The 22785-nt window shown below is 39.1% G+C and overlaps 1 protein-coding gene and 1 long non-coding RNA gene across 5 annotated transcripts in view; one reads left to right on the top strand and one right to left on the bottom strand.

The window, feature by feature from the left end:
• The window catches only part of PTCH1 (patched 1), a 72844-nt gene that overhangs the window by 12438 nt on the left and 37621 nt on the right, over positions 1-22785 (top strand). For all 4 annotated transcript variants that reach the window (XR_013341598.2, XM_085568123.1, XM_021531149.4 and 1 more), the window contains exons 3-8: positions 17003-17192; positions 18411-18480; positions 18592-18683; positions 20114-20312; positions 20951-21072; positions 22378-22525. Coding sequence is in view for 3 of the 4 variants with exons in the window: in XM_085568123.1 (XP_085424249.1) it covers positions 17003-17192; positions 18411-18480; positions 18592-18683; positions 20114-20312; positions 20951-21072; positions 22378-22525 (821 nt within the window). In the remaining variant the exon portion in view is untranslated. The remainder of the gene's footprint in view (positions 1-17002; positions 17193-18410; positions 18481-18591; positions 18684-20113; positions 20313-20950; positions 21073-22377; positions 22526-22785) is intronic.
• Positions 2383-17007, bottom strand: LOC146763893 (uncharacterized). Its single transcript, XR_014951727.1, has 2 exons — positions 8096-17007; positions 2383-7273 (listed from the first exon to the last, which is right to left on the bottom strand). It is a non-coding gene; the product is annotated as an uncharacterized LOC146763893 (long non-coding RNA).

Genomic DNA, 22785 nt, shown 5'->3' with positions numbered 1-22785 from the left:
TTTGTTTTTTGGGGTTTCTTTTAAACATAGTCCTCTTTTGGCTGCTGTTCAGAATACTTCAGTTATTACTTTGTGTCCCACAGTGGCTCCATCCCATGCTTTGCCTGGGACATACATGTATATCTTTTCAGCACGTGAACAGATCTACCATTCCCATGTGCATACCTTGCTGCTGGTGGTGAGGGGAAGGGGTTTTCTGCCAGGGCAGACAAATTCTGGACTGGCATTTTAATGGCAGTTCTGTTATTCAGCTTGAGTTGAACTGCTGTATGTGGGTGTCCATGCATCCTGGAGTTGTGGAGACTGTTTAGCATCTTTATACATTGTACACACAGAGAGAAAAAAAGGCTTTGCATTGATTTCCTCAGTGACTGAACTTTGTTGGACACAGATGTGCTTTTAGAATCATCCATTCATAGCTAGAGAGTGCTCTGGATGGAAAAGAAATCATGCTCATAACTGGATATGTTTATTTGCTACCACTCTGTATAGGCAGTCTAAAACCCAGTGTGTCAACAGCAGTCACACATGTAAATTCACAGCCTCTACTTCTGAAAGAAGGTAGTTTTGTAGCTCCAGAAAAGGTTCTGTTAAATGAAGCTTGAAATTTGGCTACTGCAATGCCTTAAATGATGTTAATTGGAGCAGATTACAATGAGGGAGATGGTCTAGTCTTGTGCTTTAGTATTTCATTTTATATCATCGTCTTGGAATTTTTTTCTTCTCACTTTTTTCATTAGCTTTCTTCCTTATGTGGTCAAAGATCATGCTGTTCTTCCATTTTTGCTTTCTTTAGTTTTTGCACTAGCTGAAGCTCAGTCAAACTGTTGCCTCTTTAAGTGCTCTCTTCACAAAGCTTAGTGAAGCTTTCTGATCTTGAACTGAACTCTAACGTGTAGAGCTCCTTCTTTAAGCCAGTTTGAAGGAAGAGGGTGGAGGAAACAAATAGGTAGGACATGTTGCAGAGAATTCCTCAGAAGCTGCATACTTCAGTTCAGGTATGTGGAATAGAGTGAGTGTGTTCAGATTGTATGTGAATTAGGATTGAGTGTGTACAGCAGAAATACTTTTTAAGTCAAGATTTGGGCTATGTGTAGTATTATTTCCTTTCTCTCTTAAGGGACAGAAATCAGGTTGCTCTATTGTACTTATGGCTGACCCTTCTTAGAATATGTTAATCTACCCATGCAACTTAAGAATGAGGTGAAAATGAGGAAAGTGTGTGAATGATGTGAGTAAGGAACCAGTATTATTTCCATAGAGTCTCAATTTTCTTAACCCAGCAAGATTAAATGCAGGTGGAGAGAAAGGTTGTTCTTAAGTTCTGCCTAAAGGCACCAGGTAATTTTACACTAGTATTCTTTGGAGAAACAAAAAAGAATAGTAAGGGAACAGATCTGCATGAATTTGTTTTTTCAAGGAGATAAATTTATATAAGTGGGCTGAACTAACATGCTTAGTTTGAGTACAGTTAGCAGGACTTGACACACTCAAGTATAATTCCTTTCTCTCACAAACATATGCAGTGGACAGCAGCAGGGGAGTACTGTTTTAGATGTGCTTGCTCCTGCATCACCACATTGGCATGGTATAGCAGAAGTTGCAGAAGTTACTCTGCTCTTCAGTCTGTCACAACGGTTGTTGGGAGGCTCTGTGGCAGTCAAGACATTGTCTCTGATCACATCACCAAATTCATTAGTTTTCTGTGAATCAGATGACTTAAGAGCTTACTTATCCTCGAATGCTGTCCTACACTGTGTTGCATTCCTCAGCACATATTGGAAGTTCATTGAAAGGTGTTCATCTGGAAAATTTCCAAGCTACTGTTTTGTCTGACTTCAGTACGATTATTTAATTCATCTCTTTTTTTCCACATGATAGCTGAAGGATGGTCATCTGAGCAACATGTTTATTTAAATGTTTACTGATAAATCACAAAAGTATTTCAGTCCATACTACTCTGTTCAGTTCATACTACTGTTTTGAAAAGGAACATCAAATTCTAATACTTGCATGATATTTGTGGATTAAAAACATCAGGGCAGTGGGTGTTATGTTCCTTTGAATTTGAACACCCTCTGCTTCTGTGTATTGAAAGTTGTTAGGAAAAGATGCTTAAAGGTTTTACTTATATGTATATTTAATTGATTGTCATATTTCAAGAGCCTGCTATTAAATTCAAAATCATGGAGACCTCTGTTAAGTTCCATCTTGACAGGCATCCATCCACAGCATTGCTCAGAGTTGGTGTTCCTTGATGAAAAGCTTGTACATTAAACAATCCTTGCAGGTTCAGTACATGAAATTCCTCTTATCTGTAAGAGTTTTAATAAAGGTATTACCTGTGACCATTCTTTGGTCATTAAAAAGGTAGAGGGTGAAGTCCTGTATTCACTGAATGTGCTGGCAGAACCTGGATGACTTTAGTGTCACCAGGCCTTATCCATGTACAAAATAGAGCAGGCTAGGAGTGTGCCCATGTGTTAGCCTCTTCAGGGAAGGGAAAGAGAAGCTCCTCCTGTAGAATTGGCACCCCTCTAAGCTCTAAGTGTATTGTTCCAGCCTTCCAGACTTCAGAGGCATTTAATTTACTCAAGGCTGGAGAAAATTAATCTTCATTGTTATTTCCAAACTTAACAGTGTTGCCAGTGCCCTGCCAGAATATGCCCTACAGATCACTGTTTGGAAGGATCTGTTTCTTTCTCTGTTGGAATGTGTATTTAAACAGGGCGGCGCCTGGGCTTTGCCATTGTCCTCCTCTTCTGAGCTTTGAGTGTCATCTTGTGCTCTGGGGATTTGGCTGCTTATGAACAGGGTTTGAAGGCATTTCTGTAGCTCTGGAGAGCTTGCAGATTTTGGTACAGAAGTCCTGGAGTGACACAGAATAGTTGAAAGCAACTTTGCTTTATTGTTGTTCCTCATGCTGCTGCTGCTGAGCAGGAACAGGGAAGTGTAGGTAAGCAAGAGCTAACTCAGCTGTAGGGCTGGCTGCTACTGAAGTTGTGGTGCTATGTGGATGTGGTGGTGAGTGGTTTGGGCCCTACTCACGACCAGGTCTTGCCACCTGCTAAGTGGCCTGGTTTTATGTTTATTTGCTTGTTTTTGTAGATAGCTATCCTTCCTCATTATTTATCAGCAAGCTAGTGGGTTCAGAAAATAATGAACTCTAAAAGTCATGGGTGCTCGAGCTTGCTTTCAGCATAGAATGAATTGAGGTAAACCTGATCTGCTCACCCTGAATCTGTCGATTTTCATTATTTTTTCCCCCTTTTTTTTTTGTGGCAAGAGGTGGTCCAAGCCCTGACATTACATAATATTTTCACTGGTTCCCCAGAAAGTCATAATAAGATGTAGTGTACACATGTAACTGTTCTTGACCATTCAACAAATTTACATCCAAGTGAATGTTGCACTTACACATAACTGTTAGGAGGCTCCAAAATATGACAGCTTCCAGATGTATGAACCAACTGATCCCTTTATTTAGATTATGCACCACACCTGATGCCTAGATTACTGCTGGCTGGGCAAAGCTATGGGAGATTCGTCTGGTTTCCATAATGCCATGTTTATATTTCAGTTGGATTTTTCCTTAAGAACTGACCTCCCTATGACCTGCTGGAACTGTGTCCACTAGGATGCTGGTTTTGATGTGTCTGCAGCTACTTTCCTTTTGGTGTCTAATGGAACATGTTCTCATTTTCACACTCTTGGACTATTACGCACAATCTTTTTAACTTAACTGTGAATTACCTGCTTCAACCTATAAGTACTCAAGTAAAAAACCCATGCTTGTAAAATTCTATGCCCCATATCTAGCTTTATTTTCTGATTGGTTCAAACAGGATTTTGGTTATAGATCTTGTCGGGCTGTTACTTGTCAGGTGTTTTCTTCTGTATACAGAATAAAGTCCAATCCTTTTCACAGTACTTTTTCTGGCTACAGATGACAGTGTGTGTATATGTGGCTCTAGCTGCTCTGTTTCAAGGTTCAGCAGGACCTGGAGTGCAGAATTTTATAAGAAGTTCACTCATCTTTGTGTATACTATACAGTTATATGCATTTTCTCAGCCATCCTTATTTTCTTCAATATTTGTCTTATTTTCCTTCAGTAGTTCAGGCTTTGGTTCTTTTAATTTCTCTGATCTCTGCTGCCTTGTAGTATGCAAGAAGTCATGCCCCAGTTATGTTTGTGAGTTACTCTTCCAGGGGAAACCTGAAGAAATCAATGAAACTTCTTAAGGTCTGCATGACAGTTCTATTATAAGAATGTAGTCACCTTTTCAGAGAAATAAAGATGCACAACATTCATTAATACTTAAGAAACCATACCATTTTCTGCCGTCTTCTGTTGATGCTTTGCTGGAGTTGCAGATTCCCAAGATGGTGTCTCATGACAGAAAACTCTGTGCTTTAAAACGTGATATCTGTGCTGAGGATGTGTGCCATGTTATAAAGGCCCCTGCATTTCTGTGCCCATGAATTAAAGAAAATGGGAAAATATCTTACTTCAGTTTTGCATAATCTGTGCTATTTTATTATCCACTCAGATTGTGCCAAATATGTCTGATGAATACCGTATACAATAAATTCTGTTCATCCTTGCTCTTAATGGAGTGACTTTCGACTTGGAGTAGTTTTTCATTGTACAGTACTGTAAAATAGAATGGAATTGAAAAGAGTAGCTTTTAATTCAAAATTTGAAAATAAAGCATTTTTCTTTATTCCTTTTTTATTGTGCAAACTTAGTTTAATATCTGTAAATACAATTTACTTATTCTAGGTTTTGCTCTGTTATTTTCATTTACTATCACCTCAGTTACTATAAACAGACTGATTTTGGCAGCAGTAGTAGTTTCATGAGATAAAAAGTTCTTTATGGAAACTGCTGACCATATATATGTTTTGATGTATGGAGAATTTTAATTTTGATTTTTAGAATTAGTATCTTGGCTTTACCTTCTCCTTGGTTTTGGGAAACTTAGTTATTTCAGTTGCTGAACTTAATTCCAGCTTCAATTATACAAGTAATCATTGTGTATTTGAAACATCTGTATTTTGCTCATGTGGGACCACATATGCAATGCTGTACACCCATATACCTGAAGCTGAAGTTCAGTCCTTAGACTGTAATACAGTCTTCTTTTATTAACAGTGAGATAAATGGTAAGAAACAGTCTTCTCTTGTTTACTAGTATGATGCATTTCTGCCTTTCAGTCAGTAATCAAAAGTTAAGTGCAGCAAACTAGAAATGAGCACTGTTGAGTCAAGTTGTATGACTTTTTTTCCCCTGTTAAATCATTGCTTAAGGGTTTCTGGCCTCTAGCTCAGGAATCCTGCCCAAAAATGCCAGATGTATTACACAGTCAAGTATTGCAATGTAAATAGTGTTCTGTGCCATGAGAGCAGGGTGGTCCATCTCCTAGTGAAAAAAAAAGAAAAAGGCAGAAAAGGGGAAAATCCACATGCTCTGAAATAAACAGTAGTTGTAGTGTTATTTCTGGTTTTGGCTGCACAACCAGTGTTTTGGAACTGAAAGAACAGATAAATTAGTGCTTTGGACTAGCAGAGAACTGAAACTGAGATGCTAGAAAGCAAGATGTGTCTTGGCTGAGGGTCTATAATGTAGTCAAGCAAGCAATGTAATAAGTAAAATATTAAAGTAAAGGCCATTGCTGACAGGCAAAAAGTGTTACTTTATGTTATATTGTGAGCAGCAATCTCTTGCACATGGAAGCAGAGTGGACAAAGGATGGAAAGTTGGGAAGGCATAGACATAGGGATCTTCTTGACCTCATGCTGTGAATGGGTGGGTATGTTACTGGATCTTCTGAGCATAAACATTGCTGAGCTGTTCTTGTTTTTAATTAAATCCCTTGGCTGTATATTAACAATGTCTTACTGTCCAATGAGCTTACCTTATTCAGATGCGGTAGTGGATATAGAAGGTTTATTTGCACATTCTTTAATTTTGTGTATGAACATGCCATTTTATAGCATTTAAAACTAGTTGAAAAAAGATTCCACAAATCTAACCTGAAATGAAATGCCTAAATGTGATGCCATAATCAGACTTACATTTTGGTTGTCTGATAAATCTGTGAACTACCATAGCTTGCTTGGGTGTCTGAAGAGGAGAAGGGGACTATAGGAATTTATGTGCTAAATTGTATTTAAATAGTTTAAGGAATGTAATCCCAATGTGGATCTTGGTGTAGTCTCCTCAGTGTGATACTCAGTAGAATGATGAGCTTTAGGGAGTTGGTTAAACTCCTTTCCTGCTGACACTAAGCATTAGAAAAACCCCTTATTCATTACAACTTTACTTTTTTTCTTTCTAAGTTACCCTTTCTGTAATGATAAAAAAAAGTACTTAAAGAAGATACTTTATTACACCAGTTCTTCTGGTGAATATCTCCTTTATCTTATTTGCTTCTCAACATGGGCCTCATTCTAATTTCATTTACACCAGTCTTCACTAACTTTTCAAAGGGTTCCCATATAGTTAGAAGAGAAGCCCTAGCTGTTTAGAAGCTGATGTTGTTTAAGCAGTAGATAATAGAAAATGTAATATTCTAGTGGAAATTATTAAGATCAAGAAACAAAACCTGAAACATGTTTAGTATGACTTCCAACTGTAGATAAAAGGTAGCAACTTGAGATAATTGTGAGCAGGTGTAAATATCTATTAAACTGTTCTTTCTAGAGATTTGGGGAAATAGGATGACCTTTTTCTTCTTTTTTCTGTCTTTTTTTTTTTTTTTTTTTTTTAAATAGGCTACAGTTTCACATGGCTTGCAAAAGAAATCTTTCTCCCTTTTTGTTTCCCACACCAATTGATTTATCATTTTGCTTGCAAGCAGACTTAGAATGTTAGGGCAGGAACACACTCACTTTTTTCTCGTAACTTTTTTGTTGCGGACCGAAACCAGTTGACTTGAATAAATTTTTCTGTGGTCTGAATGAAGCCAGCAACGTGGAAAAATCTTGCCATTCAGAGCCTTCTGAATGTACATTTCAGCCACACAGTAAGCTGTATTGGTAGGCAGTGGACTGCTAAATACAACCATTTTTCGCAGCAGAGAGTTAGACAGGTGATTAGCATAATTAGCACAGAGTGGGCTATACATATGGTAATGTTAAGTGTGTAAATGCCAGCTGCGGTGTAAAATTTATGTCAGGGGTCGACAGGGCTGTGCGAAAGTATTGTGTTACAGCTGCAGGTCAAAGCCTCCATTGCTTTAGCCCCTTTTCTCTTGTCGGTGAATGCACTAAACAGAAGAGAAAGACAGAAATATAACAGATAAGGCTTTGATTGAACAGCCTGGTTCTGTGCAAGAGGGACTTCTCTTAAACCGCCCGCCCGCCCCCCCCCCCCCCCACCAAACTCCCCCAAAACTACACATGCAAAACAAAAGTCCTACTCTTTCATTATAGTTTTTATTTTGCATCATGCTAGCCATAAAAGTGTTGCAGTCTTTGAGTGATGTTTGATGGGATGAGAGGAATCTTGCAGGGGGGAGGTGGGGGAATTACAAGGTGGGTAATTATGCTTTAAAGAGCAAAAACAAACAAAAAACCCCTTTAATTCACCTTCTCCTTTCTTCAATCCAACCTTCTTTTTTTTTAATGTCTCTGTTACTTACTGCACTTAGGGGGGTAGGAATTAAATAGTCTTGAAGGTGACAGCATTAAATGTAATAAAATCTCAACAGTTCAACAATCTTGGAGCTGCATGACTGGTTTTAAACTAAGTGCCAGAAGTTCCTCTGTGGTTTTTGTGTGTGGGTTGCTACACTTATTCCCCAGGTTCCTCCCACCTCCTAAACCACTAAATTCTTTGTAAATTAAAAATGACTAATACAGGTTTCTTGTTTTAAAGCAACGCAGCATTGAAGGGTACACATCTTTTTAAGCATTTCAGGGGGAAATCGGTAAATCTTTTTGTTGCTGTAAACTGTTCATTCATATATTTCACTTGCAATTTCCTCCTTCCCCACCCCCCCGCTCCCCCCACCCCCCCCTTTTGTATTTTTTGTAGCCGGCTATAAGGAGTGGTGGTGTTGACAGAATATAGTTCACACCACACTGACCTTGTGATGAAACTTCCTCACAGCCGCAGGAGGTCCTTATGAATCGGCCCCTAATCCAGCTAATCCCGCTCGCAACAAAATCGTGAAAGTGGCTCCCAGCGATGTGTGTTTCCCTGCGCAGATGCCGCGGGAAGGAGGCGTGGGGCGCGCACCGCGCCGCGGGGCCGGGGCTGCCCTTGGTGCGGGGCCGGGGTCCCTGGGGCACGGCTGGGGCTGGCGGCTCCTGGCAGGGCTCCGGTGGGACCCCGCCGTGTGCCCCCGCCGGGCTGCCGGTCCCCTCCGCCTCCTCCCGCCCACACCTCGGAGCCGCCGCCCGCGGTCCAGAGGCAGCGCGGAGCTCCGCACTGGGCTCCGCAGGGAAAAACCACCAGCGCGGTCACAGTGGCCCAAATCAGAAAATACAAGCCATGCTGAGGGGTGTGCTTGGCCATTTGCTTGGCCATTTGCTTGGTTTTTTTTTCCCTGAACATTCGTGCTTCAGCGTAAACCTGGCCATATGGTCGCGGGCTCGGAATCTCGGCGCGCATCCCGCCCTGTCCTGCTCGGTGGGAATGGCGAGCGCCCGGTGAAGAATGGGCCTCCTGACAGATGCAGCGCGGCCGCGGGAGCTGGTGGCCAGTAAGAAATATCGAGGTGGGGGAAGCTGTGACAGGCAGCAGGTTCGGTGCTGGGGGGAGTGCTGACCTGACCTGATTGTGTCCAACAGTGAGAGCAGTTCTGCTTCAGTGCAAAGCCATTCAGAAGGAAGCTGCTTAGGCAACAACAGATGGTACAGCAAGCAGCTGGTAGGGAAAACTTGAAAGGAGCTGTACCCTGTGTTGTAACATGTTCATTCCTTTCAGTTTTCTGTGTTAATTTTGCCATCTCCTAAAAGTGCTATTTAGGAACTTGTATCCTCTAAAAGGTTCTGGATGCTGTTTGCATTGCTGTTTGCTGTTCCTCTAAAAAAATTGCATTCAAATTTGGTGCTACTCCATGTATAGATGAAATTTGTGCTATCCCAGGAGTACAGATGAAAAGACCTAAAAATGCTGATTTTAACCACACAGGAAAACAATTACATATTTGAGGAAAGGGCACTGAGAGGTTAAATGAAAAGTTTGGCCTAGAGGAAAGCTGACTGCTGTGGAACAACACAGCAAATTGTTTGTAACATATTACCCAGCAGAAGCTCTTATTTAACAGAAAGCAGCATAAAGAAATTGCATTCACCTGTTTTGAAATCCTTAACTTTAGACCTTGAAGCCCTTTACATACCCTTCTCAGGCGAAGTCCCTTAAACTTTGCCACTTTTGTGTACAATTGAGGATTTTTGCTTGTTATGAAGTGTGCTTGGCTGTTGAATTACTGAAGAATAAAAATTCAGCTTGCTCCTCATGTGGTATGTACTGTTATGTGACCATAAACTGTTAGGAGAATTGCAATAATCTGTATTAACTGCTGAAGACAGTCTCCTTGATATCTAGGAAAAAGTAGAGTCTAAGACACTTGCTGCTTTTCCTTTGCTACTTGAGCCATAAAATTCAGTGGTTGGGCTTCTCCACTGAAATCTATGGTTTAGTGGTGATTTGAAGGGACCATGCCTTTGGAAGGAAGTATAGTTTGCTCTCCCTGCCTATTCATTCCTCGGTTTCTTTGCTGGGTTGGTCAACAAGGATGCCCGTTGTGACAGTGCTGTTTTATAATGTGGACACCTGCCCCATAGGAAATGGACTGAGACCACCAACTCATTTCACATAAGTTAGCAAACAGCTGTCAGATGGTAAACAACTTGTGGTCACTATTGTTCCTGGCTGGATTAGGAACAGTGACCCAGAGGTGAACAGCTCATATCCTGTTACCAAGGACATGTGTCGCAGCTCAGTAAGCAGCCGCTGCATTTTATGTTTAATTGAAAAGCTTGAATTGTGATGTACGAGTTTTGTATATTATTGTATGTTTCAAAGCTCATTGCATGTTGGTTTTGCTTGTTTTTCTTAAGTTTGTACTGTTTAATTTGTTCATTTTGGTGTGCTGTTTTTTTCCCTGCACTTTTCCACTCTCTCAACAGAGATGGACACCAAGCAAGAAATCAAAATATTTCTTTTTCTTTAGTAATCTATCTGTTTTACCTAATCAGAAAGAATATTTTTATGGCTATAGGCAATACAGATGTATACATGTAAAACTGGATTTTAGCTGATTTTTAGGAAGAAGAGGTTTTAGTTCCTAAAATTGCAGGGAAGGTTTCCCACTACAAGTGGCAGCAGCTGTTGTTGGGCTGTCTTCCTGAATATGCAGACAGCTTTGTGTCCTTGTCACAGCTCTAAACTTTATCATACTGTGACAGAATGAAAAGGCAACTTTGATGTGTGTTTTTATTTTTGCTATTCATAATTGTGTCAGCGTTAACAAAATTTGTAACAGCAACACTGGAGCCATCCCCAGCATGTGTAAGGAGTAACTTAACTCATATCATATGATGACTTGAGAGATAAAAAGCAGCCTTTTGAAGTGCTTTGTTTCTTTGTTAGCTATTTTTTTTTTGCATTTGTAGGTTTTTATCTCTGCCTCTCCCCGCCCCCCCACTTTTTTTAACTGAAAATGAAGAGCCTGGTGTTATCTTTTTCTCAGTGTGATAGAAATGGTTGATATGATTATATTGCTTTTACATAACCCTAAAGTCTTTGGCACTAAAGAGATATTGATACTGATTATATCTTCTCATTGGGATGTGACGATGTTCTAGATGGTGTCCTTTTTTAGGACATAACTGGGGAGAAAGATAAGAGTAGTGTCTACATGTATGTTGGGAAGGGAGATGGTGCAGGCTGTTTTAACGTGGACAGGCACAACAGCTGCTCCATGTGTGCTATACAGATGAAGAAATGTGTATTCAGTGAATGCTGTGCAAGAAAACCTAGACAGACACAGTATGCAATTTCTTACTGCCTGTAGTGCAATGCTGGCAGAGGTCACGATTAATATGATATTTTTTTATTGAGCTGCTGCACAGTCCAGTGAATGACCATGTAATCTCTTTAGGATGCTAATTGTTAACCACTGTGTTCTAGCTCTTGTAAGCTCACCATTTCTCAACAGATTGTTTTGGTAGCTCAGTTTCATTCACTTTCTGTGAAGTCTTTATTTTTGCATTATGTTTTTATTATAATGTAATCCTGATGGATTTATGACAGCCATCTTTAGCGTCATTAGATGTATCAGTATCTCACAGTAGTTAATACATTCAGAGATCAACCATGTAAACCAGTAGCAATTGTGGCTCTACAAGCAGAAGTTGTTTTAAAAGTTTAAAGAAATGGACATTCCAACCAGTCCCATTTCTGCTACTGACTAAACTTGGACTTCCAGAAGGTGTTTTGCACTTTCTTGCAGCAAATGGTTTTGCCTGTAAGACCTAAAGAATGATAATTCTGAAGAAGGTGTTGTCTTCCCTGCTCTTCTGTCAGGATGCTGACTAAAACTGTCTGTGTGCAGAAAAACTATATTCTGTTGCTGACAAAGAGCAGCACCAGACATGCTCCAACATCCGAGAGAACACGAAGACAGAACTCCCTAGAGAGCAACAGGAAGCTTTAAATCAAAAGGCCATTATTTTTTTGTGCCCAGTAAGTGACAGGATAGTCTTCATATCTGCTGTCGAACTTCAGCTCTTTATATCAGTTTCTTTATAGGAGGTTTCAACCCTTTGTGAATAGTAGTTGGCTACTGTGTTTTTTTCTCATAAGGTCTGTGTTCTTTATCAGTAAAAACAGAGATTGTCACTGGTGCCATTAGCTATTGCTTTCTGCCCTGTGGCATGTGTGACTGCTTGTGATCGTGGTACCCAGTTAGGATAGGGAGGCAGAACTGTGTCTCACTGGCTTATCTGTGTACCATTGTGGTTTGAAACTAGCTTCATTGCTTAGTGTTTGAGTAACACCTGTATACACGTGTTATTACAGAGATGCACATGGGAGCAGCATTCCATGAGGAAGTGGAATAGAAAAAAGCCCATAATGGCAGTCAAAGCTGAGGGAGATGGGCTGTGCAGGGTATCAGGGAGGGAGGTATGAAGTCCCTTTCTGGTTCCCATCCTGGCAGAGAGAGGGTGCTGAAGGGTGAGAAGGCAAGGTGGAGGCTGGATATCTGTTCTTCATGTAAGTCTAGCATCTTTCTCTGTACACTGCTGCTTTTTGGGTTGCTTCGAGAATGCTGAGACCCAGGTGAACACGTTGGAATATTATTCAGTCTTTGTATGTGATTACTGAGTTGTAAGGGGATTTTATCTCCTATACCTCCTGCTGTAGTGATTACAGGTATTGCAAATTGTAGAGGTTCCCTGCCTTGGCTATTGCCATAAAATAAGCACTGTGAGGGATACGTATCTATACACCTGATTTATCAAAAAGGTTAGCATCTTTCAAAGAAATAAAACAAAAACGTTGTTTGTGTGAGATGTTCATGACTATTAGATGTATGATTCTGTTGCTTTGAGTTTTCACCGGCTCAAGTTTGCTGAATTGATCTAATGCTACACATTTGTAGTCCTGAAAAAAATTAAAAAGTTGGTGTTGCTCAAACAAAGCAGAACTGTGTCTGCCCCTCAGGTGCTCAAATGGAAACACCTTGAGGCCCACAGTCTTCAGAAGGGAGGTTCTCCAGAAAATTGTGTACCTAAAATTTGTCTGAGAATTTAGGCTCCAAAAACCAATATGTATTTGTGGGAAACTTGGCTTTGGTTTCTCAAAGTCTGTCCTCCACATTGGTAGGCAAACATTTTTATCCCAAATGTTTGTCTCTCAGGAATGTTCTTTTTAGAGAGAGCTTGCTCTCTACTAAGCTACTGGTTGCATGGTTGTGCACAAGGTAACTATTGAGTGGTTAATAGAGGCAGTGTTCGTGTCCAAGAAAAATAAAGAAACCTCGGGCTATGTGATGCAATTCCAGTAACCTGAAATGAAACATTGTAAGACACTCTGAAAAAATAAGCGTTTCATGCCTTTAGAGCCACTGGACAGTAAATGAATAAGCAATGACTTCTGGCTATCACTGTGATGGCTTGATCTTGCACTGATCTCTAAGTGTGACAGAGGTCAAATTTACTCCTCAGGCTGCTTGGTGTGGAAGGGACTGCAGTGATGAATTCCAGACTTCTTTGTAAACATGTTAATATAATGCCATGTAAATTTTGACTTTGGTTGTGAGAAAGGTGTAGACAAGACTGACATTCTCAATAGAATGAGCACATGAGCTGAATGACACAGGAATTTCAAAATGGGTCATTGCAAGGAAATGTGTCAAAAATTGTGCCCATGAAAATAATTAGTCTTATTCTTACATCACTGAAGGGTACATCAGTGTTATGCACCAGTCTTAGTGCAAATTACCTTCACCAGCTTCTCTTCCAGTTGGTGGGGAGGCTCAGGAGGAGCAGCAGTTTCATGGTATAGGATGCTGACTTTTTGAAGGCAGATCTGGAGTGTTCTAGCAAAGAGCTGAAAGGGAAGCCTGTGGATATCAGAGAGGGTGGGGAGGACGAAGACATTTTCCTCTTCTGGAAAAAAACAGCTTTTTAACAATAACTAACTCTCAGCAGTAGAGATGCTGTCAGTTACACTCTCTCATGTTGAGCAATGGCCTTCAAATACATCCTTGAGAATTAGAAACAGATACATTAAAAGTGAAATAATGCCAGGACACTGGTATTGTTGCTTTGCTGTTTTTTTTGGGTTTTTTCCCCCCCTTAAAAAAAAAAAAAATGTAGCTAAATCACACAGATAGCATGGTATCTCATTTTTAGTAGGCAGACACTCATGACACTGCTGGAAGGGTAGTGTACAAGCCACTGCACTGTCTTACCACCAGTCATGAGACTCTGTGTTGACCTGTTACTTAAATAATTTTTGGATTATGGGATTGTTTGGCACTAACTCAGCCATCTATGTACTTAATAATAAGAAATCATGTAATAAAAGACTAGAATGCCATCAAGTGGCTTTTGGTATATCAAAAAAGGACAGTGATATGTGGATTTTTAAATCAGAATATTAATGTGAGATGGTTTTGTCCATCTTTGATATGAAATAGAATTGGAAATATGTATGTCATACATAAAATTTGTTAGTAGCATTTTGAGTGTAAAATGTTGTTGCTACCAAGCAGAAGAAAATGGAATTCATAAAGGAAAAACATGAAACACCAGCATTTTGTTTATTGATTGTATTTTCCTTTATATTATTTGTCCTATGCTGTGGAAATACTATCGTGACTGATACGATTATGGCAGGTTCCAGTGATCTTTGCAAACTTTTAATTGAAATAAATTGAAGCATAACTGGTAAAAACTTCCCTTTTTTGGTTTTTTCCTTCCCTCTTGCTCTCTTTTACTTCTAATATGTTGAAAGACCACTGATGTGTTCATTTGCTTCTCGTCTGTCCATATGTTTTAACATAACCTGGCTTTGCAGATGAAAATTCTGTCAAAGTACATTTATGATTTTTTTGTACCTGACTGCTACATTGTATAAAATATTTGCAATATTTGGAGTTACTTTTACTATGTTTGGCTGAAGAAATGTAGATAATGGATCCATCAAAGGAATAGTTAAATGGTGTAATGCCTTAAGAAGAATGCAAAGCAGATCTGCTGCTGGGTTCTGGAATCCGTGCTCAGCTTCTTGGGTGGTTTAGCTATTCCTGGTTGAAATGTTAGAAAGGGAAAAACCAGCTTCTGTTCTGATGACTGACTAGCACAATGCAATTTTGATTAGCTAGATCTGCCTTGTTCAGTGAAGTTAACGTGACTTGACAGGACCTTGATTAGGAAGCGATCATCTCTGTTGATAGTAAACAGTTGGTCACTTTCAGCAATGATGGGAATGACACCCTTTGTCTTGCGTGAAGTATGATTTGTTGGTTCAAGTTCTGGTTAAATTCAAAAGGAAAATGTGGGTGGAATGGGAGAGTATATAGTACCAGGAGTAGAAGTTTATGGTAGACTCCCCAGTCCTCATAACATTGGGGCCTCATTGTCTTGACTGGCATTGAGAGACAAAAGAAGGAAAGAGTCACTTTGTCTTTGAAGCACTTGCAGTGTAAAGGATTGTGAAAGAAGGCCTGGTTACAAGACATACAGCTTAGGATAACTCTGCTCTCTCATTTCCCATACTCCTGTAAGATGAAGTAAAAGTCAAGTATCAAGGACTGCTGATTGGTGGAATACTGTGGAAAGACAGAAGTGAGCATAAATCTGGGGCTGATGAATGAAAGTATTTTTAGAGTTTAAATCTTGATAAGCATTGGCAATAGCTTTTTGTTACCATGCAAATGCAGTCTCAATGATAGTATGTCCTGCCCTGTCACTGTAGTAAGAGTGGTGTAAAAAAGTTCTAAAGGGACTCTAGGTAAAAAGTTGTACTTTGATTTGTTTTGTTTTGCGTACTGTGAGCTAGTCTCTGTTCCATAGTATAAAGGAGGTAATCCCACATGTGACAGGCTGAAAAAAAATTGGGTGTGTTGTGGAAACACTTATTTCTTCAAAGAATTCTTGAACAAGAAATTAAGCAATGCTTCGTGCCAGAATGTCTGTATGGTTTAATTGTTGAGGGTCTCATTCTGACAGCTTTATGTATGCAGGGGCCCAGCTTCTTGCCTGGTGGTCGTTTTAGCCCCAGGGGTGTTACGGGTGGGTTGAGGGCCCAACTGATTGAAAAAGTATGTCCCTGTTCAGGCTCAGGAATCTCATCTCCCACTCTGCCAACTGGTTATGGATCAGTCTTCTGTTATGTGACCTAGGAAAAAATAAATATATTCACTTAATTTCTGTTCACACTGTTGCAGAGCTAAACTTTGGCACTAGTCCAGATCACCAGTGTCAAGCTTACTAGGACTGATAAAAATGTAACAAATTAGACCAGATCTGTAGCTTGGATTTACATTCTTGTCTTCCTCATCTGGATGTGGTCTTGATTCAGCTAATAGGCTGAATTAATAGACATTGCCTCCCACATGCATTGGCTAGGGAGACTACAGCTGAGGTTATATAAAGTATATGAACTCTAGCTGGCTGGGGTTTTTGTAGAAGGGAAGACAGTTTTCCATTCTTATGCAATGTTTTCTGGCAAGGCAAACTGTGTATAGCTCCCTCTAGAGCCTGTCGACTCTGCAGTCTCCCTCTGCCTCTTTTTTTTTTTTCCTTTTTTCTCTTTTATTCCCCACCATGTTTTAATATGGAGCACACCATTTGGCTCAAGTTTGTTTAGAAACAGATGTTGCACATGAGCAACCTCCAGCACATTAAGCCAGGTACTGGGCCACTTGGGTAAATTAGCTGTAGACAGACCTTTCTGCTACATGCAAACTCCATCTCTTTATATGAAACTTGGCATTTTTTTTTAAATTTAAGGCTGAAAGAAATACTTCTGCTCACTTAATCTTTCTCTCACTTAATCTCTTTTTTTTTTAACCAAAGAGAAATATTTGCTTTTTACCTTTGCCAAATTATTTACTAGAAGAGTGTAAATAGAAGCCATAATATTGAAATGTGCTTTTGGATCAGACTGTATATACAAGTGTAAGAAATTGTAACATAGTATTTCTTCTGGTCTGTCAGGTAAAGTTTTTCCTTTTTTTCTTCTTCTTCTTTAGTTTTTACACTTGAGATATTGGTTATAATGTAGAAAAAAGAGAAGATCCAGTTTATGCATCAATATTTCAGTACAGTAGCAGTAAAGGTATTGTAATGAGGAATGTGGGTTTTTTTTTCAGAGATACTAAGAGTTGTTCTTAATTTTAGAATTACACAGTGATCAGTTTGAGAAAGAATAGGCCCTGCACACAGGGTTTTCTGGCTAGAGAGTATTCATCAAGAGAAAGCAGAATAAGCAGGTACTGGCTAATGCAAAGTCCTTAATATTTATCCATCAGTTGGTGGACGAGTGAGTCGGGAGTTAAATTACACACGGCAGAAGATTGGAGAAGAGGCCATGTTCAACCCCCAGCTCATGATCCAGACTCCACAGGAAGATGGTGCTAATGTACTAACAACAGAAGCACTCCGACAGCACCTTGAGTCTGCACTCCAGGCCAGCAGAGTACATGTCTATATGTACAACAGGTGAGGGGGAAATCAAAGGTTTTCTTGATCATATGTAGTACCTGAAAAATAGACACATGCTTTCCTCAATGTGTTTTTAAATGGTTAGCACTTCTGTGTCTTTAAATGGTTAGCTGTGATAAATTGGCATTTAACAAGTAAGATGGGGCAAGTGGTGTTATCTGAGGCATGCTACAGCATGCAGCATTTCTTTAGGTAAAGGTATGATGTCTGTGGTCTTAAGCGTAGAACCTTATGGATAGGATTCCTAACATTGAAAATCCTTCCCTATTAGAGTTGAATTCACTTGCTAATGTCATAATGAGGCACATAATGGCTGTGAACAGTGGCAGAGTCTAGTGTTCTTCCAATAGTTTGGCTGTAAAGGAAAATACAGATGTGTTGGAAATGTCTGTTTAATAACACAGACAACAGACTGTGCCTTAAAGAGTGTCTGTGTCCCCATACTGATGGTTGGCAGTTGTGTGTTATCCAACAGGGAAAATAATAATGGTGCACCTCAGGACCTCAGAGAAGTACCAGCACAGGGCTAGGATGTCTCCCTGAAAAATGGTTCTGCCAGGGTTACTACTTACACAGTGATGTGCCTAGGAGTGTTGCCTGTGAGGCACAAAGCTCCCTGTCTCTCAGCAGATCTTTCCAGCACACCCAGCTGGCTCCTCCACGAGTACTGCTAAGGCTCCAATTGACTTTTACGCAGCTCCTGCCCTGTCTAAGTTATTAGAAGCTGTAGTGGAAGTTGTAATACAACTGAGATAGGAAGGCAGGAATCTTAATGGTTTCTTTTCTTCTGCATGTTTTGGTCTGCTGACTATATTTGAGTCCTCTGAGCTGGAGGTGGCTTTTCTCTTACTGGTGTCACCAAGTAATACCTTAAGTCACAAGCAGTCTCATATAAATGAGACTGACAAAAATACAAGATATATTTTTGTCCCATTAACCTGTGTTGACTAGGCTGTATGTACAAAATCACCTCCCTTATTTTGAATGAGTTTTACAGACCATATGGCAACAACTGAAATAAAGGAAGGTTGTATTGGGTTTTTTTTGTGAGGTCTAATATATATATTTTTAATAACATTTGTCTTACTCAATGATTTGCTTCTTGAGGCCAGTGTGTGTTTATGAATCACAGTTTTTAATGTCTCTTACATTTTCAAAATTACTTCTCAGTAATTGTGCAAGAAAAAAAATATTTGTCCTTCATATTTCTTATAGACAGTGGAAATTGGAACATTTGTGTTACAAATCAGGAGAACTCATCACAGAAGCAGGTTACATGGACCAGGTATGTGTAGCACGCATTTAATTACAAGGTTTGTGTATTTTCATGATTTAGCTTGTGCTGCATTGATTATATCCTTGTGTGACTGTGTTTTCCTCTTTCTGATTTTGACAGATCATAGAATATCTTTATCCTTGCTTAATTATCACTCCTTTGGACTGCTTCTGGGAGGGAGCAAAGCTACAGTCAGGAACTGCCTATCTATTGTAAGGATGTTTTTTCATAACTTTCTGGTCTAAATGTTTAAAATTGTATAACTGTGTACAGTGTTTCAGTTTCATTTCCATTGTTTATTCAGATTCTGATTTAACAGAAAAACTAAAATATGAAGTATAGTGTATCTGAATATAAAATACACATGGATTTTCTTTTTCATTTAACAAAAGGTTTACCTGTTTCTATGAGATGATTTGTAAACCTTAATTTAAATACTTTTTTATTTTTCTTGTAATGCTAACATGCAAATTAAAATGTAAATTCTGAGTTGGAATTTTAAGAATTTTATGCTTTGATTTTTTTTTTTTTTGTATCCCTGGAACAAAGTTGTTTCTGGTGGATTTTTTTTCTCTCATAAAATACAAAAACATTGGTTGTCTGGGAATTTTAGACCTAAGAAAATGTCTTGGGTTAATTCCCAAGTCTTCCTGGGGGATAAAGAACAAATCTTTTGCTTGAGAGGCCATTAAAGAAACCATATAGTATCTTTTATGGGTGGTTTCTTGCAGTTTACGAGTGTGATATTAGATGCCCTGAATTCTTTAAAGAGTTAATTGTTAATCTGTGCAGGCATTTTCTGTTAATTATGCAAGAGTTAGCATTTGAGTTATTGTTTCTGTCCTGGTTTGCATGTCTCTGCAAAAGCAATTTGCAATGGCCATCTCCTAACCTTTAGTGTACAGTTTTAGATGGGGAAATAAGGGGGTTTGTGTTTTCTGGTTGGGAGATTCAGAATAATGACTTAAGCCTGGTTAAGCAGATACAGTGTGGTTTGAAACCACAGAATAAGGCAGTCAAAAGCCTTTCTGGTCTGTCAACATCACAAATTCAGAAGTGGGGGGTGGGAGACGTGACAGTGATAGTGGTGACAGCCATGGTAGCAGGAAGGCTTGATGGTTGATAGTCAAGCTGCCAGGGCATTTGAAGGAGCACAGTATTGTTACAGATAAACAAAGATCAGTTATATTGATTGATTACATTTGCAAGATGATTATTAGACTAGCAAGAAGTAATCTGATACTATGAGAAAGGCTTTCTTTCCTCAGCCCACTCTCTTCTGTCCCTTTCCCCTCCCCCCTAATTCTTTGAAGCAGCAGTTGGCTGCTTTTTTGTTATTTAGGTTCTTGATAATTTGTTTTGCTTTGTTTGTAAGTGAAAGTATTTTTAACCGGTTTTACAAGATAGCTTTGTAAGAACCAAGTATTTTCGTTCAAATTACAGCTGGGCTTCAAGAAAAGTACATAAACAAATCTAATTAAAGCATGCCTTACATTTTATGAAACAGCCTTACTAGAAAAGGTTTTATCTTGTAGCAGAAAATAACTCAGTTATTTGCTCAAACATAAATTTTAAAGTATGTTTATTTCAGAGCTTTTTTTGTCTTTTTTCTATGTGTCCTTTCTCCTGGTTGCTCTTGCAGAGGGAAGCCTCCTTTGCAGTGGATCAACTTTGACCCCTTAGAATTCTTGGAAGAGTTAAAGAAAATAAACTACCAAGTGGAGAGCTGGGAAGAAATGCTGAATAAAGCGGAGGTTGGTCATGGTTATATGGATCGACCCTGCCTGAATCCTGCTGATCCTGATTGCCCAATCACAGCTCCCAATAAAAATTCCACCAAAGTAAGTTTGCTTGTCCTTGTGCATGTCTTTTCAAGGGAGGCTGGGGGGTGGGGAAGGCTGGGGGGGAAGGTCAAACAGAATAGAAGAAAGTACCATTTTCTTCCAAGCAGTATATCGCTTGTATTCTTGCAAGATGTCATTTTTCTGTTCCTGTTACCCACTGTTATCTCGCAGTCATGCATTTTGCCTCGTTGTGTGATGCAATGCTTAATCCTGTGCGTTTAGAGTGAAAGTACAGTTGTCAGCTGTTGCTGTGGCACTGCAGTGGCATTTCAGCAAACCAGTGCCTCAGACAGACAATAGCCACTGCTGGAACACAGCTGCTGCTGCACCCCCATGCCATGCAGAAAAGGCTTTCCTCGAGTAGTGCCAGTTTTGTTGATTTTTGTGATGAATTCAAAGTCATGAGCCTTGAATTTATATATCCCTTTATCAGTCACATTAGACTTTGGAGAAATTGCCACCTGGTCAACAAGCACCTGGGTGATTTTCTAGCTTGATTTGTTCAATGCCTTTCTTCTAGTAGACTACCCAGAAGGTCTTTAACATCCATGTTTCTAGTTCACTGGGTGCTGAATTAAGGTACAAATCTATAAAGTTATGAATCCTATTAACTGCTTCTTTACAACTTTTTCTAGCCTCTTGATGTAGCCCTTGTTTTGAGTGGTGGATGCTATGGACTATCAAGAAAATATATGCATTGGCAGGAGGAACTGATTATAGGTGGTACAGTCAAGAACAGTTCTGGTAAACTTGTCAGGTAAAAAAAAAAATTAAAGCAAATGTCAGTTTTAATTTGTAAGGCTTGATTTTTTGGGACACAGTAGGAGGATGATGCAAACTCTATTGCCATTCATATGTATTATAAATTTCACTTCAGGGTGACACATCTCAAAAGAGCAGAATTTAAAATAATGCTTTGGATGTTGTTTAAGCATAAGGTGGTGTCATTATTTCCTGTGTCTCATCTCAGAATGATGGTGCATGTCAGTCAGAAAGAAAGCTTTATACTGGCAGCTTTGTTTAAATGTATATATAAAGCATTGAACAGTGTGTAAAGCACTGAACACCTTTGATCACATTTTAAAATATGTTGAAAGGAAAAAGAAAAATAATGTGAGTAATGTACTCACTCATTTGACTTCTCGCATAATTCCAGAATATCCATGGAATGTTTTATTCAGAGTCAATACAGAGAATAGTCTATTTTCATGTCCTTGTATTGTTAATACAGCTTTGAGTAGTAAACAAATTCAAACCCTTTGTTTTAGACTTCTGAATGAAGACACAGAACCCTGGGCTTTAGTGGGGGAATAAAACTGTGTAAGTTACTGTTCTCAAAAATGCAGGCCATACTAAAGAAAATGAAGCATTATTTTTTTCCAGAGAACTTTGAACCTTTTTAGCATTGACACAATACATTAATAAGACTCTCAAGAAACAGCCAAGTAAGGCACTTCTATTGGAAAAGAGAATGGTTCCTTCTCTTATTAATTAATGGTTCCTTCTTATTATTAAGTAATAAGAGCTTCTGAAATTGTTGGCTAGAGTTGCATACTGTGGAAATTTGGGATGAATTGCCTTTGTGTATTACAGCTTATTAGATATGAGGAGTTTAATCTACTACTTCTCTCTGAGGGGTAAAAAAACCAAAGGTCTTCAAATAACATTTTGCTAGCATTTAAAAGACCTTATAGAAATAACTGCTACTGTGGCATCCTCACAGCAATCTGTCTTACCAAGCATGAACCTTAGAACAGATTTGCAGAGTTATATTATTTTCTCCTGAAACTAATCCTACTGAAAATGTCAAAACTCTTATTAACTTCAGTGAAAACAGATTTAGCCTCAATACTTGCAGTACAGTGGAGCAGTACAGCTGCACCAGATACACAGTAGAATAATTATACTCTGTTCAATTTTAATACAAGCATGTGCCCTATAAAATCAAGAATTCAATCAAGCTCCTATTAGAATTGCATTTGGGACTACATGCCATGAAAATATTTTCCTGAAAATGCTCTGTTTATGCCTATTTCTCCTCTCTCTTCTGTCCATGTCACAGTGCCCAGGCTTTGCAAACCATGTTTCAGTTAATGACCCCCAAGCAAATGTATGAGCATTTCAAGGGGTATGAATATGTTTCACATATCAACTGGAATGAGGACAAGGCAGCAGCAATTCTGGAAGCCTGGCAGAGGATGTATGTTGAGGTAAAATTGAAAATAAGTTTGATACTATAGTATAAAATCCTACTGAGATCCACTGCCTACTTTTTTACAGTATTTCCCTAAGGAATATGCTTAAACAAGAGCTGAGTCATTTCCTCCATGTTTTTAAGAGGTCTTTCTGTGGTTTGGTGGTTGTTTTGGTTTTTTGTTTTGTTTAGGTTTTTTGGGGTTTTTTTTTAGGTTTTTGGTGGTTTGTTTCTTTGGGTTTTTGGGGGTTTTTTTGTGGGTTTTTTTTTTTTTTT

This window comes from Lonchura striata, chromosome Z (genome assembly GCF_050655825.1).
Source record: "Lonchura striata isolate lonStrDom1 chromosome Z, ASM5065582v1, whole genome shotgun sequence".
Classification (NCBI taxonomy): Eukaryota; Metazoa; Chordata; class Aves; order Passeriformes; family Estrildidae; genus Lonchura; species Lonchura striata.
Note: the sequence above shows the minus strand (reverse complement) of the source record. Positions and strands in the feature narration are given on the sequence as shown.